The following is a 17,873-nucleotide window of genomic DNA, read 5'->3' as shown; positions in this document are numbered from 1 at the left end:
TACAGAGACTGACTATAACACTTTTAGTTCATTTTCCTTTTGTTGAAAGAGGTAGAGAGCACATTTTGTAGATTGATGAGTAGTTGACAAGATGGTTAGGCGTGTTTCCATGTTACTTATGTTTTCTGAAGCAGCATGTTCTTCACAGTGGGAAAACATCTTTTCAAACACCATGCAGCATGTATTAAATTCTAGATTCCAGAAGTTTGTAGTAAAATCCTTGTAGCTCAGTTTGCACAGCCTCAATTTGCAGATTGCATTTTATGTTTACCTTATGTAGATTGTCACTGAAAGTGCATTTTATGGACATCTGAGATAATTTATGAAAAGTTGGAGTGTGTATGCCTCCAAAGAGACTTAGCTGAGGTTATCAAAAGTTATTATGCAGAACGAATCTTTTACCCTGCAGCAGAGTGTATGCTGTTTTGAAATTACCTGGCAGATTAAATCACAAACCAAGAACCTTGCCTTTCATGTGCAATACTGTTACAGACTGACCTATTGAGTCACAACACACGACCCATGCTCACAGGTTCGGGTGAGAAGTACTGATGTGGGGCTGGATCATGAGTCATGCCTGGATAGCGACCATTGCCCATGGAAGTCAAGGTTCTAAGTTCACGTTCTACATGGGCATACAGCTTTAATCTGCCAGGAAGTTTCAGAAGTTGGTATAATACTTCTTTTTTAAGGTAATAATTTTATGTGTACAAATGAGCTGCATGGTATATAACATAATCTGACTCCACAGAGATCACGTAAGTTCAAAAATATGAACATAAAAAATAAAGTTGTGTAATGGGAGTAAAAGTTACTTATATTTCCCTACATGTTATGGGTTGAGAATGTACTGTGTATGTCATAATTAAATTATTTTTGTGACAATGTACGCAGTCATATTGGAAAAATCAAAACTGGTAAGTTACAAATTCCAATTAAATGGCTCATGGCATATAAAGAGGAAGTAACAGCTTTTGTATAATTGATACAATGAAACAAAAATGCATACTGCTGTTGCATTGCTACAAATGTAGCTTATTTATTTAAATTAATTACATAAATAAACTTATGAAATGTAGAATATATACAAAATATGAATAGCAGCTGATACTGTTACTTACATGCTAATGAGTATTCTTCCACCACACCCACAGCCATTATCCCAAAATGTGCCAAAAAGCCTTGTAAATAATTATTTACATGAGTTTTGAACCCTCATTATTCCTAGGCTTTTTGTATTCATCAATTTTACTACAGTATCATATGAATAAGACCCAAATCTTCAGATTTTGTTGGCAGCAAATGGCAGCTATGTCTAAGGTACATAATAATCTACTATTTCCAAAAGATTTTTCAAATAATAGTATCACTTTACCAACTGTTCATTTAACTAAATATAATACAATTATCAATCTCTTCTGACATTTCAATCCCACATCAAGTTTTCATTGCATAATACTGATCATGCCTTTAATTAGTATGGTGGTGGTCTTACAAAGATGATCCAAAAAATGTTTGAAAATTGAAAAATCAGATTGTTTATTGTTTCTATCTACACCACACAAACTATAAAATTATATTTATTTTTGCCCTGGATTATATTTACTACATTCATTTAAACTTCTAATGAAAGTTTAACTTATGGGACATGAAACAAAATGTGTTCCAAATACTGGCCATATAAATAATAATTCAGAATTTCTTCAGGAGGCAAAATATTTAGTACAAAGAAAGAGGTTAGCTAAACATGAAAAAAATATCATAAACACAGAGAAAATGTAGTACTAAATATATCACTTCCTGAGGGAGCAATACTAACTTTGACTCATGAAGACAAGTACGTTTCAATGATCCTGCCTCATAATTTAATGGTTTTCTCAAGTGAATTTTCTTTTTGATACAATTCAAAATTTCTTTAATTTAAAGTAAATCACTGTGCAACCAACATACACTGACAGCTGAAGATTTGGGCTTAATCATACGAAATTAGGGAAGTCCCACTAATCAGTAGGACTTAGAGTACATGATGAGCAAAAGAGCAGAAGTGTTACGGCAAAATGGGTATCACATATCCACATCCATAACAAGAACATTAAAGCATTTTGCATCAGTATTTTAAAATTTCACTTCTGAAACTGAGAAGAATTAGTTTAAAGTGAAGTATTTCACACAGCACTTCAAATGTTTGATCTGAATGGTTCTTCATGTTTCTTGCACGCATCAAACTTAAGTTCAACGTGATGGCAGTAATTATTTCCACTGGGCAACATTTATCATACAGCAACCCTCTATGCATAGACATGTAGCTGGATGTCCCTATGTGTAAAATTAATGTTGTCTGTTGAACTGTCTTAGACTTTGTTGCTGGTATTTTGATTTCACATAATAATGGAAATATCGTGAATTTCAACCCAGCACCTTCCTGGGAGACATCCACTTCTTCATGTAGTAGCAGAAAACTGTGCTGATGTAAATCAGTATCAGAAGTGCACATGTGACTCCGAGAGCAAGAACAGATGTTTTTGTTGGACAAGGTTCCACAATTGTAACTGTCTTATCTGGAAAGAAAAGCAGAAAAATAATGAACATAAGCAAACGTATGAGCTTTATCAGTGATTTAAACATATCGTTCTGCTTGTAATTTTCTGAAGCAGTACCCAATTAAATGGCAGCAAATAATGAATTATAGATCTATAAACATGAGACTTTATGGAAAATTCTCATTAGTGTCATTATAACCTTTCTCTCTTTACCTTTTGAAAAATCTGAAAATGGAGCTTCATTGCGAAGAAATTCACTGTTTTTCTCATCACCAAAATCAAGAACCAGAATTTCCTGGCTAAGAGTCATATCATCATTTTCTGATGATTCAGTGTTGCTGTGATTGGAGGCAATAGATCTCTTACGTCTCCCCCATGATTCGACAGAGTCATGTCCCCACTCACAGACAGCCTTAAAAAAAAAAAAAAAAAAAAAAAAAAAAAGATTAATATGGAGCTCATTAACTGAATGTGCCATTTTGAAATTTTCATTCTAAGGCACATAGATGGAGAACATTTTCTACATATCTAGTCAGCTGTACTCACTGGTTCACAAGGCCCAAGGCAGTACTTCACATTGCACTGAAATATGACACCATAGGATTCAGTGAATCTGAAGGCTTCATAAACTGACTGCAGCCCATTTCCATCTGGAGTGAATGCTGGGAATATACTGGGATCTATTGGACAGCTAGAACAAAATAAGTTGTACCAGTACAGAACAAAATAAGTTGTATCAGTGCACATTTTATAATTTTTCACCACTTTGTTATCTGTCATATTAATTTTTTCTTACCCCTCATCATCAATTATCTGAAATGTGCTCTTTGAATCTTTTGCCATTGCAACACAGCTTCTTGCAAATATACCATATGGAGCTAGAAATAAAAACACATTTAAAATTAGTTACAAATGCTATGTATGAATGAAATACATATTTGAAAAGAAAGGAAAAAGAGAAACTAAAGTAATACAATTAGGTGCCAAAATGTAAACGTTCATTTTAATGTGTGTTACTTTAAACATTGGTGGTTATAATTTTTAATAACTATGAAGACAGGACTATATCAGTTCATTCTGTAATGATATTTGTTTGCCTATGTACCGTGCAAGAAGATACTACTACCCTCATGCAACATCAATGAATTGTGGTCATTTGAGGATCAGGAACTGGAAATGTTAATTATCTTATTTCCTTGCAACTATACTGTTTACATAACCATGATTTTCTAAACTGCAGACATAACTGTTTTGGATGCATTCATTACAAGAAATATTTTTCATTGTCTCCACAGCATTTTTTCATCAAAAATTTTAAATTCAGTAGAAAACACAAGTTCTATTAAATTATATTATCTGTATTTGTAATCATTACCATTAAGAACCAATTCTGATTTTTTTCCAAATTTGCAGTGGATAATGAATGCTTTGTTTATTTTAGATTTTTCCTCAATAATTACTAGTGTTACCTTACTCTGTATTTAAGTTAGGGTAGATGAAGAGTTTAATGTATGTAATACCACCTTAAAAAGTCTGAGATCATTCTAAAAAGAACTATGACTTAAGAAGAATGTTTTCTGAGAATTGCAACAAATTATTAATCTTCAAAATCACACAGTTTTAGTGTTCTAGCTAGTTTTTTTTGCTAAAGCTGTCTACTAAGAAAAAATAATTTTCGAAATTTATACAGAATGCTTTGTAACTATAAAATTTGCTACCTAAAATCTAGGTTAATATATCTTGGTTCTTAGTTTAAGGTTATAATTTTCATTTATGTGCAACTTTTTATTTGCCACTATGAAACTGTAACATTTTCTGATAAAATTACATAATATTCCTTACTATCATCTGGAATTTCAATGCGGAATGTCAGCTTGTCACCAATGCGCACTGTCTCCACCTCACGACCTCTACTGTCCAAAATTCTGATACGTGGTGGAGGTGCTTCTGGTGCAGAAGTAATACTGATCATCTCTGGATCCCTAAACAAAAATGATAATGGTTGTTATTATGTGATGTAATTTGAAAGCATAGACACTTTCTTCTGTTCAGAAGTTCTCACTGTTGCTTTTACTTGGGTATATGAGCTCCTTAGAGAACAGCAGGACAAATATTTTGATGAGAAATAACCCTTTGAGACCAACATTTCACATTATATTGTTGATAAATTTGTTAAAACAAAACAGGGTAACATGCAACCAGACTGTTCAAAACCTTTTATTGAATAAATCATGGTAACCTAGTGACAAAAGTTACTGAAGGAGAGGTTTTCAAGGGCACAAAATATATATCAGTGGTGAAATTTTTGTTGCTGATGTATACTTCAGTCCACAGAATCTAAATGATGAAAAAGTATTTATTATGGCAGCTATGTTCTTGTTATATAATCAGGAAAGTTAGAACAAATTGGGCAGAATTATAAGAAACTTAAGCTTAAAATAACTAAAACCTAATTAATAGGTCTCAGATATAAGCTGTTGGTTACAAGGGTATTGGAAAATGGAAATATATAAAATAATTTGATGTTATAAAATACACAACAGAACAGAGCACTTTGTTGGGAGGTACTAGAGATCAGCTAGGATCTCATGATGAGGCACTGGAGATAAAAAAAAAAAACCTAGTGAATTATTTATTCACATAGGACCTACAGACTAGATGTCATTTTATTGTCTAAAACTAACATTAATAATAATAAGAACAACAATAACCGTACACATGGTACGGGAAGGTTATCAGAGTGGAAAAATTCCAATATCTCCGGGAATATGTACAATTAGGAGAATCTGACAAAGTGTCCAACATAGAGAGAACAGGAAAACTTCACAAAGTGTACAAACTGACATAGACACACTACAATAAAAGAAATAAGAAATATTTCAAGACAGGCCAAATCTGGGCACTACAATACAGTTGTACTACTAGAAATACTCTACGGGTCAGAAATGACCACAACCATAGCTTCAGGCATCACAGAGACAGTAAAAATTGAGCGTAAGATCCTCAGCAACATTTATGAAGTAGTACACTGGGATGGTATATGGATGAAGAGACCAACCGAAGAATTATATCAATGCACAGACAGGCTCACAGATATGATCAGGAAATGCCAACTAAGATGCTGTGGACACATGCTTAGAAAGAACAACAACAGACTCAAAAAGAGGATTTTTGATGTAGTAAACAGTTAAATGAAAAAAGACAATTCATTTCAAGAAATAGAAGAAGATCTGAAACAAGCAGGGATCAGTACTGAAATGGTAAATGAAAGAGACAAATCCAGAAACAAAATTACAAACTTTGACAACTGGACGAAATGTGATGGCATGTGAGCAAGGAGAGAGAGAGAGAGAGAGAGAGAGAGAGAGAGAGAGAGAGAGAGAGAGTGGGGGGGGGGGGGCACCTCACTCACATTGACCTGCACAATCACTCTATCTCACATGGCTTAAGACAATGGAAAAAGGGTGAAATGTGATATACCTGGGATTAAAAAGAAGAAAAATGACAGAGGAGACAAGAATAAGGCACAGGGAAGTGTGACTAGCTGACCACTTACAAAAAACAGTGGGTCTCCTGTGACCTTGTTAAAACATGAAGAACATTACCCTAAAGTATCAGGAAATAAGTTGGACAAATCACAAAATCTTTAAATTTTCATAACATTCATTTGGATGTTACTTAAAATAGAGGGCAGACCTCTGAGCAAGTCTGCCACTGTCATTTGGTGTGAAAATAAAACACACTCTTAATAAAATGTGGTGCAAGAAGCCATAAGTCAATAGGGCTGTGGCCTATGCGAAGATGAGTAAGGAGAACCTTGTCTCATCTGTGTAGCTGGAAGGAGGTACACTATTGCCACATTTTGCACTTTCCTAGACAGAGCTACTGCCTGTCACTTCCAACCATTCATATTTCCATCAATGCATGACTTTGTACCTCAACAGTGAGATGATAGCATGCAGGGGGATGGCACACTGAACTAACTGAGGATCATGACATGTCTCCTCGGCTGCTACTTCCACCTTTTTGCTCCCCGCAATACCTACGTTCCCTGCCATCCAGCAGAAAGTCACCTCCTTCCCCAGCCTTTGTATGTGGAGAAGGGTGTTATGGATATCCTGGACTACATTATCAGCTGGGTACGAACTTCACAGAGACAGAAAGGCACTCAGTGAGTTGGAATGGATGGGGAATTCAGCAAGCATGGTACATCTCATCTGTTCCAGTGCCCTCAAGATCACAGAAAATTTGGCATCAAATACAGTGAATTCTGGAGGCAACTGAATCTTGAGCACTCGATCTGGGAAAACAACAGAGAAAGCAATGGAGTCCCCCTGTTTAGACCCATCTGTGAATACAGCTACATAATTGTGGTGCACATTTAAAATACGAGAGAAATCATATTAAAAACAGAAGCAGGAGTTTAGTCTTTTCTGTAATGCACTAAATCCAAAATTACTCTGGGCCTTTGTAGTAACCAGAGTGACAGTTGGCTAAATCTGGCCTGCTTGCTCGATTAGGTGTTGGAACCTACTAGCAGCCCACCCTTTCCCTTGGGAGGAGAATAAAAGAATTTGGAGGGCTCCATCTTGGTCCCATGAGCAGCTAGGGAAATAAAAGTCGACCTAGACAGAGCCCCACATGCCTAGGTAAGCCTTATACAACTGAGGTGTTGTAGGTTCCTCAGAGGTTGCTCACTAGTGACTGTTCCACCTCAACAGCCATGCATCTCATTGTCACACAGCACACTTTGAGACTTTTATATATATATATATATATATATATATATATATATATATATATATATATATAACAGAGGGAAACATTCCACGTGGAAAAATATATCTAAAAAGAAAGAAAGTGATGAGACTTACCAAACAAAAGCGCTGGCAGGTCGATAGACACACAAACAAACACAAACATACACACAAAATTCTAGCTTTCGCAACAAACGGTTGCTTCGTCAGGAAAGAGGGAAGGAGAGGGAAAGATGAAAGGAAGTGGGTTTTAAGGGAGAGGGTAAGGAGTCATTCCAATCCCGGGAGCGGAAAGACTTACCTTAGGGGGAAAAAAGGACGGGTATACACTCGCACACACACACATATCCATCCGCATATACACAGACACACACACACACACACACACACACACACACACACACACACACACACACACACACACACACACACACACACACACACACCCCCTACTATCCTTGCAATCCAGGTGGTCAGTCCCAGGTTCTCATTCTCTGTGACACACAAGGTTCCATCGCCATGCTGCACGATGGTTGCTGAAGCATGCCCAGAGCTTACAGTGACAGAAGACTGATGGTGCATATGAGTCTGCAGCTCAGGAACTGTGGGTTCACCAAATGAATGCTGAGCCCCGGAGGGCATCAGCAAGGACCTAACAGCCTAGTAGGTGATGCATGACAGAAATAGTTCTGTATGTTTTTATTTCCAGTCTCTTCATACAAAACACACATTTAACAAAGTTTGGGGGCAGCAGCTAATATTCAGTTACTGAAAACAATATGAAATTGGAGGAGTTTTGTGTGCACTGTGCTACCTCATGAACAGGCACATAAGCAAAAGTGCGAGTAGATTAAATACAACAAATAACTGCTGGCAATTAATGGCAACAGTCCACTGGCTCCTTTTTCTCAACTGACAGCTAGTTGATTCAGATATGGTCACTTTTTAGCGACTTCTACAAAGGAACATGTCACAGTAAATAAGACACTGGTCAGAAAGAATAACTGCAACTCTGACATCATGATTTAAGTTTCCAATGGATCACAGAAAGTCACATCAGGGATATTGTACAAAGAGTTCTTAAACAATCTATAGCGATTTCCTTCTCAGACTGAAATGTTGCTCTGTCTCTAATGGTCTCAATGTTGATTAGGTGTAAACTCTACGTTTCTTTACTTCCAGAAGTTGTCACCTAAGAAAATCTGCGTCTGCCCTCAGATGTGAAAATCCATTGCCATCAATATTTTAGTATTCAAAATGAATTCTGCTCATCTATTGACCCATGCAGGAGAGACTGAATGGAAATACTTACAGAATCCTTGCAGGATATCTATGACACAGAATCCATAAGCAAAATACTACTGTTGTAGGGCACTGCCTTCTCAACATGTTACAGCAATCAGGAACTAGACTATATGAGAATGGGTACATAGACCTTCCCTGCCCCCCCTTTCCCTTCTCTTATTTTCCTGATGTGTGAACTGGTGCAGTGAGTTGCCCAGTGGACTTACATTTGGAAGGAGTGAGGTTAAAATTCACATCTGACCATCCTGATTTAGTGTTTTTCTGGTTACCATTAATAACTCAGTGCAATGCCAAGACAATACCTTGAACAAGATCATTGTTGATTTCTTTTGCTAAGATCGTCAATTCTGTGCCCTGTTTCTTATGATCTTATCATCAATGGGGTATTAAATCCTAGTCTTATTTCATTCCCTGTTCTCATAATGTAGCAACAATATCTTCAATAAAAACTGAAAAAAACTTTAAGAAGAAGGACGTTCAATGATACAAATGCCCTACAGGAGGCTGTCCACTAGTGACACCACACGATTCAAGCGGAGAGGGGGGGGGGGGGGCCTTGGGTTGTTTGGAGGAGGAGACCAAACAGCGAGGTCATTGGTCTCATCAGATTAGGGAAGAATGGGGAAGGAATTCGGCCATGCCCTTTGAAAGGAACCATCCCGGCATTTGCCTGGAGCGATTTAGGGAAATCATGGGAAACCTAAATCAGGACGGCTGGACGCGGGATTGAACCGTTGTTCTCCCGAATGTGAGTCCAGTGTGTGGAAGAGAGGGGTACTGCATCCTATAGGTCATCACGAGTAATACACAATGATACCATCAGTTCATAATGCTGGAAGGAGACATCAATGGCATCTGGATTACAATGTTTATTCATTGCATCATTGTAATTTTATGATGTTGATCTTGCTTATGAGTGTTTCATATGTAAAGGTTTCTTCATTGCAATACCAGTATGCTTTAAAATATATTCCTAGACAGTTATGACATAGGTGAATACTTCTGCTTGTTGTCTTTCCTTAAAAATAATAAAACTGAATATTATATGGCAGAAATAATTATTACTTCAGGAACTACAGTATTTAATACACAGCTGCACTTAATTTTTTGTTTTGAGTATTGATTTTTGTCAAATTCAGGCTGTCTTTGAGTCACAAAAAGTGTATTCAACAGTGCATTCTAAAATTGCAGTAATTAATCATCTTTGAGCACTACCTATAGAAAATAAATATTATGTCATTAAAAATTACCTGATTGGCATCATTCCAAATGTTATATTCTTTGAAGACATGTCATAAGTACATTTCACTTTGTATATCTTATCAGCCTTTGTCATGACCACACTGTGGTGTTGCAGAACTACAGTGTTAGTATAGACACCTGTCTGTAAAAGAAAAATTAGTAGAGCTTATATTATTTAATGCTTGCACTTCGTTTTTTTTCCAATTTGCATGTAAATAGCAGACAAAATATGTGAAGTTTAATTAAGAAAAATATTTAAGTGTAATTAAGAAAATGTTATTCCCCTTAATGGATTTTTCTTTGTATAAACCTTGTAATTTTTTTTCCTCATCTTTCATGTAAAAAGAAGACAAAATATGTAAAGTGTAACTAACAAAATGTTATTTCCCTTAATTGTTAAAAATATAAATCATGCTCTCTCTCTCTCTCTCTCTCTCTCTCTCTCTCTCTCTCTCTCTCTCTCTTTCTTTCTTTCTTTCTATATGACAATTCCTATATCATGTATATGATAAAATAGATGATAATAAATTGAATTGAATTAAATTGAGTGTATTGCTTCTGCCATTCTTACATAACAGTAGTATAACACTAAAAAATAAAAATTACAAAACAAAAAACATGTATCTGTCCATTTTTAACATAAGAAGACATCTGACTCTGTTAATAAAAGTGTTTTAGGGCAATAAAGAACACCGTAATTGAAAAGAACAGGCACAATTATACTGAGTACTACATTACTGAGTTGAAACTTCATTCGACAATTAATGAGATTAGTGATGCTTATGTAAGGATGTATGTAATAAATTCTTTGTGTTTGAATGAAGCATATGAAGTGTGGTCTCTACATGTCACAAATAAATAATTTTGAAAATAAATTTGTTAATAAAAAATCTTTATCGTGACTGAAACTACTACTTACTCTTTAATCAATGGTAAAATTTTTATATGCAAATGTGTATATGCAACAATGTGTAGTGCACTTTTTTTTTTTTTTTTTTTTTTTGTAATGTCTTAAAATTGGTGTGTACGGCACGTCAGTGGCAAGATCCAAGAAAGGAAATACTCATGTAAACCACTGTTTCACTTAATATGACACGGACTTTGGAAGAAAAGAAAACTGATTGATAAAGATTGTTTTTAATTGTTTTAATTTGTTATCCCATTTTTCTTTGAAGGCTGTTCATAAATTATTTATGTGCCTTGCAGAGAACACACTTTTGAACAAAATTTATTTTACCTAGATTTAGTATCAAGAACTAGAACTAGACTGAATGTGGAAAATGGACATGATTCATGTGAACTAGAGATTTACGGTTCAGGTGTGCCTTGCTGTGTCAGGCATAATGGAGTTCCTTGCCAGAATCTAGGCTTTTTGATGCCTGGAATCAAAAATGGAACTATTGTTTGACAATAGCATACTTTTGATAAGTTGATCTTGTATGTGAAAGCATTGCTGTGCTTAACTTAAGTGTGGAGCCTGTCAGTGTTTTCTATTATGCTAATGGGAAGTTTGGTTCACTCAGAGATGTGATATTATGGTTCAAGTGGTGGTGGGAGTGAGGAAGAGGGGGGGGGGGAGGAGAGATGACAGAGTGAGAAGACAGAGCTAATGATTATAGGTGTTACCATCTCATACACTGTCAGTTGAAGAGTTGCTGTAGCTGGAGACAAAGTTTGGTAAAAGGATCATTTAAGTGATGTGCTGAGTCTTATTATTCTAAGGTAGTTTTGTGTTCAGGTGGAGAAAAATATTCTGAGGGTGTTTTGGTGCTTTACTGTGGGCTTGCTGGACTGATTGTATTACATAGGGGGGGGGGGGGGGGCATGTTGTAGGGTTATGGTGTGAAATAAATGAATGCTACAATCCAGAGTAGGGATGCAGTGGTAGTTGGTAGCAAGAAGGGAAGTACAGAAAATAATGACAAAAAGGAAGTGATTCCTAGGGATGAGTGAAAGTAGAAAACTTAGGGGCAGGAGCTAAGATTATACAAATCTACATTTACTTTTTAGTGCTGCTGCTTACTGACAAAAAGTGCGGAAGACTTAAACAAAAAATTCTTATAACAGTTTGAGTTAAAATAGAGAACAGCCTTTTGAAGAAACATATGGTGCTCAGCAATAAGAAAGAAATAATGTTTAGAGTTTAATGTGTCACTGATATAAGCAGAGGTAGGTGTAGACAGGACACAACAAACTTTCAATAGGAAATTGAAAAAGAATGTAGGAAAGTCATCGAAAAGGAAGAAAGTTTTGTTGTTAGGCAGTTCTCATGCCAGAGGTGTAGGCCAACTTCTGCAGGAGGAATTAGGACCAGAATACCAGGTCACAAATTTTTTCAAACCAAGTGCTAGTCTGGATCAGGTGACAGAGGATTTAGGTTCACTCTGTAAAGGATTTACCAGGGAAGACACCGTGGTTATTGTGGGAGGGCCAGGGAACAGCATCGACAGAGATCCTGGGTACAGTATAGAGTGTGACCTGGTAAAGATTGCGTCGGCATCGAGACACACCAATGTTGAGTTCGTATCTGTCCTGAGACGCCATGACCGGCCTCATTTGAACTCTTCTGTTGGGAGAGTTAATTTGGAGTTGGAACGGCTGCTTGGGTCGGGTGCGGGGGCTCATATTGGTGTGGTTCCTGTTGATTATCTCAGTAGGTGGGACTATACCAGGCACGGCCTACATCTCAACAGGAAAGGGAAGGGGAAACTGGCTGGGGTAATAGCAGGAAATTTAAGGGGGGGGAGGCACTGCCATGAATGGTAAAATACCAGTGGTTACAGGTGTTGGAGCAGCACCTTTTTTTAGGATAGGTAAGACAGAAAGATGTCAAGTTCTACGAGAGGTCAGGATTGAAACAAATCTTCAGTTTAGGAAAGAAATTAAACAGCACAATTCTAGCACATTGGATCACCAATCACAGCTATCAATTATAAATTTTCACCAATCACCAGAAATTTTATCTCCACCAAGTTGTATCTCAGTCCTAGGTAATTGCATTGATGAATTAAAGTCACCCAACCCAGTTGACATAATCTGCCTCTCTGAACACCGTATGACCACTGGTATAGGAACTAGCCATAAGCACAATGAGAAACTCAGACAGGAGAGTACTGCAAATGTTAGAATAAGGAAAGGTTCTCATAAAAGTATAATTAAAAATAATGTAAGTATATTTCATCAAAATATTGGGAGTTTAAAGAATAAAGTAGATGAGCTTCTGGTTTGTTTAGAAGATTTAGAAGCTGAGAATGAAATAGATATACTATGCCTGTCTGAGCATCACATTGTTACTGATATGGATAAGGTAAATGTAAGTGGATATAAGCTCTCTGCACATGTAAAGAGAGAAAATATGGAGAAAGGAGGAGTTGCCATATATGTCAAAAGTTATCATTGTGCAAAAAGTATAGAAACAAAAAAGTTTTGTGTAGAGAAACATATAGAAGCATGTGCCTGTGAGCTTAAATTAAATAAAGGCACATTTATAATTGTAACTGTATATAGGTCCCCATCAGGAAATTTTCATCTATTTCTGAAAAATTTGGACTCCTTGTTGTGCTATCTGTCAGACAGGGGGAAGCAAATTATTATTTGTGGGGACTTCAATGTAGATTCTCTGAAAGAGGGTAATAGGAAAAATGACCTTGAAGTATTACTCGGTTCTTTCAATTTGACACCCGTTATTGATTTTCCTACTCGGGTGGTAAAAGATAGCAGCTCACTGATAGATAACTTCTTTATAGACCAAGATAAGTTTAACCAGATAAATGCTCAGCCTGTTGAGAATGGTCTTTCTGATCATGGTGCACAGCTAGTTACAATATATGACATAGCTCCATTCAGCAATACTAAACAGTCCTCCAAAGTAGTACGTCCAGTCAACGATTTAACAATTGCAAATTTCAGGGAAAGCCTACAGCAGTTAGACTGGGATGAGGTGTACCGTGAACCTGATGCCAATTTAAAATATAATTTATTTCATGACATTTTTGTAATTGCATTTGAAAACTGCTTCCCCAAGAAAATAGTTAAATATACTCGTAAGAAACCTTGTAACAAACCATGGCTTACTAAGGGTATAAAAATATCTTGTAACCGGAAAAGGGAAATGTATCTGACAGCAAGAAAGAGTAGTGACCCAGAAACTATCAAAAATTATAAAAACTACTGTGTTATATTAAGAAAAGTTATTAAAAAATCCAGGAGTATGTGTATCATGTCTGAAATCAGCAACTCTGATAATAAAATTAAAGCAATTTGGAATATTATTAAAAGAGAAACAGGTCAACCAAGAGCAGAGGAAGACAGTATTACCATCAAATTGAATGAAAACTTTACGAACAAAAAGTCAGAAGTTGAAAATATTTTTAATAATCATTTTCTAAATGTTGTGGATATAGTAGGATCCAGGTGTTCATTAGAAGATGCTAGGCTGTTAATGGAAGAGGCCATACCTATGCAATTTGATACAATTGAAATCTCACCCACTTCTCCCTCTGAAATTAGGAAAATAATAAACTTGCTTAAAAGCAAAAACTCACATGGAATTGATGGCATTTCCAGCAAAATACTAAAAGCTTGTTCTCAACAGATAAGTAAGATTCTCAGCCACCTGTGTAATAGCTCTCTGGAACAGGGCATTTTCCCTGATAGACTGAAATATGCTATTGTTATACCTTTGCATAAAAAGGGGGATAGATCTGATGTCAACAATTACCGTCCAATTTCCCTTCTAACAGCTTTATCCAAAATTTTTGAGAAAGTAATGTATTCAAGAGTAGCTTCACATATCTGTAAAAATGAAGTACTAACAAAATGTCAGTTTGGTTTCCAGAAAGGTTTTTCAACAGAAAATGCCATATATGCTTTCACCAGTCAAATTTTGAATGATCTGAATAACCGAACACCACCCATTGGGATTTTTTGTGATCTCTCAAAGGCTTTTGATTGTGTAAATCATGAAATTCTGCTAGACAAGCTCAAGTATTGTGGCATGAGTGGGACAGTGCACAAATGGTTTAATTCGTACCTAACTGGAAGAGTGCAGAAAGTTGAAATAAGTAGTTCTCATAACATGCAAAGATCAGCACATTCCTCAAACTGGGGAACTATCAAGAATGGGGTTCCACAAGGGTCAGTCTTGGGTCCTTTGTTGTTCTTATTATATATTAATGACTTGCCATTCTATATTCATGAAGAGGCAAAGTTAGTTCTCTTTGCTGATGATACAAGTATAGTAATCACACCTGACAAACAAGAATTAACTGATGAAATTGTCAATACTGTCTTTCAGAAAATTACTAAGTGGTTCCTTGTAAATGGACTCTCACTGAATTTTGATAAGACACAGTACATACAGTTCCGTACCGTGAATGGTATGACGCCATTAATAAATATAGACCTTAATCAGAAGCATATAGCTAAGGTAGAATATTGCAAATTTTTAGGTGTGTCCATTGATGAGAGATTAAATTGGAAGAAACACATTGATGATCTGCTGAAACGTTTGAGTTCAGCTACTTATGCAATAAGGGTCATTGCAAATTTTGGTGATAAACATCTTAGTAAATTAGCTTACTACGCCTATTTTCACTCATTGCTTTCATATGGCATCATATTTTGGGGTAATTCATCACTGAGGAATAAAGTATTTATTGCACAAAAGCGTGTAATCAGAATAATAGCTGGAGTCCACCCAAGATCATCCTGCAGACATTTATTTAAGGATCTAGGGATATTCACAGTAGCTTCTCAGTATATATACTCTCTTATGAAATTTGTTATTAACAACCAAACCCAATTCAAAAGTAATAGCAGTGTGCATAACTACAATACTAGGAGAAAGGATGATCTTCACTATTCAAGATTAAATCTAACTTTGGCACAGAAAGGGGTGAATTATACTGGCACTAAAGTCTTTGGTCACTTACCAAATAGTATCAAAAGTCTGACAGATAACCAACAAGTATTTAAGAAGAAATTAAAAGAATTTCTGAATGACAACTCCTTCTACTCCATAGAGGAATTTTTAGATATAAATTAAGAAAAAAAAAAACAAAAAAATAAATAAATAAATAAATAAATAAAAATAAAGAAAAACAAAAAAACACAATAAAATAAAGATGTTATATTAACTTAAGTATGTTGTTAAATTAACCTAATTATGTCATGTATTGGAAAATTCGACTCGTTCCACATCATTACGAAATATCGTATTCATGATCCATGGAACTAGTATTAATCTAATCTAATCTAATCTAATCTAATCTAATCTAATCTAATATTGAAGTTATAGATGAGGTAATAGCTCAGCAGAATGATAATGAGGACTGAATGTAGCCTAGCCTTGGTGAAGGGACCATTATGGCATTTAGGGAAATCATAGGGTAAGAAATAATAAATTAACAGATTTGGCATGAGATCTTTCAGATAATGAAATAGTTGGGTGAGTTAAAACTTTACTGGGTCATTTACCCATTTCCAAAGATAATGAACTTTATTCCTTTTATTTTCTGGTGGTAATTAAAGTGTCTGGTGTTATTATAGGAGTCGAAAGAGGGAAGGGTGAAGTCTATGCCTATAATAAAGTCTAATCCTGTTTATATACAATGAATTTTTCTCTGGCAGTACCAGAGGGTTGGAAGTATATGAAGTTAAAAAGATATTAATGCTTACTCACAGAAAGAGTGTATCTTATGATCACATTTGACTATGAAAGGTGATAGTGGAGAGAAAGAAGAGGTCTATGGGTCTGCCATTTAAATATATTTCTGATCAACGCTATTTTATGACATTTTAGTGGGTTCAGCATTTGAAAACAATGTTACATTACAGGTAATATTGGTAATGAAATGAATACAGTTCAAGAAGAGACCGTAAAATTTAAGTTTACCCCATTTTTTGTTTATGAAACCTCATCCAAGAATTTTCTGTTAGCTCTTTTATTTTTTCATTCTATGTTTCTAAATTCTTGAGCATTCATATTAATTTAGAGTCACCTGTCTGCAATTATCTATCATAGCCTTTTCCTTCCCTATTGCTGTGATGATCATTTCCTTTTTTCTTGTCTTATTTTAAGATACTTCTTCTGTTAGCATTTTAGCATTTAGATTATTTTTTTGTAAAATTATCAACTTTTTTACTTTTGTTCCCTTCTGTTTTATCCTTGCAATATGATTTTCCCTTTCATCACTTTTTCATCATCCTTCATACATTTTAGGAACTTCTAACAGCATCCTTTTTTTTTTAAATGTCCTGCTTCTTAAAATGTGTTTTGCTCATATTTAGTGAATTTTAAGTATGTTTTACTATCTTATGTTTTTTACTTGTCATGCGATGGCCATCTATTTACTCTCAGCTGTACAACTACAAATAAGAGCCAATGAATATTTATTAGCTCTCCAGTATTATCTTATTGATATGGGATTTATCTTTCAAACCAGCTGTTTTATGACATCTCAGCTATTCCAGCAGAGTATTCCATTCATATTTTCAATTCTTGAACTATGTATATTCAGTCGTATAAATTTTCATCTGTATGTGTATTTTCTATCTTTCTCAAATTCACCCCTTACTGTTGCCGCATCTCTGTTTCATCTAATATCTTATTTCCTATATATTGTTCATTAAATCCCCATTTAAATGTCACCCTTCCATCTGTTTCCATTTAATCTTTGACAAATCTAAAGAATCCAATGTCATCAATACACTGAGTTACTGAAAGACCTTATTTAAACATTTTATAGCTGCACCATAAATCTTAATTGCAACATTTGCTATATGGATGGTTTGCTCTCAAAGATAGGGTTGTGCAAATATGTAACTGAAATAGTGGGTCATAAAACAAAGTATTACATGCCCAGAATGAATATGTAGGATGTAAAATATGAATAGTTAATTATTCCAATTGAAGTTTCGCAGAACATTGTTGTCAAAATATGTATATGTGAATACTGCTGACTTGCATTGTTGTATGTTGGGGAGTTGATAATGCACAATGTCAAAAAATGCCATATGATTATAACAT

General features: G+C 35.4%; 1 protein-coding gene across 1 annotated transcript in view; it reads right to left on the bottom strand.

Moving 5' to 3' along the window:
* Positions 1-1,081: 1,081 nt before the first annotated feature.
* The window catches only part of LOC126249599 (uncharacterized), a 129,445-nt gene continuing 112,653 nt past the window's right edge, over positions 1,082-17,873 (bottom strand). Inside the window, exons 11-16 of the mRNA XM_049951260.1 lie at positions 9,853-9,986; positions 4,383-4,522; positions 3,337-3,418; positions 3,087-3,231; positions 2,754-2,952; positions 1,082-2,558 (exon numbers count right to left, since the gene is read on the bottom strand). Of these exons, the coding sequence (XP_049807217.1) occupies positions 2,407-2,558; positions 2,754-2,952; positions 3,087-3,231; positions 3,337-3,418; positions 4,383-4,522; positions 9,853-9,986 (852 nt within the window). The 3' untranslated portion in view covers positions 1,082-2,406. The remainder of the gene's footprint in view (positions 2,559-2,753; positions 2,953-3,086; positions 3,232-3,336; positions 3,419-4,382; positions 4,523-9,852; positions 9,987-17,873) is intronic.

This window comes from Schistocerca nitens, chromosome 3 (assembly GCF_023898315.1).
Source record: "Schistocerca nitens isolate TAMUIC-IGC-003100 chromosome 3, iqSchNite1.1, whole genome shotgun sequence".
Taxonomy (NCBI): Eukaryota; Metazoa; Arthropoda; class Insecta; order Orthoptera; family Acrididae; genus Schistocerca; species Schistocerca nitens.
The sequence above is the reverse complement of the archived record's forward strand: the minus strand, read 5'-3'. Positions and strand labels throughout refer to the sequence as shown.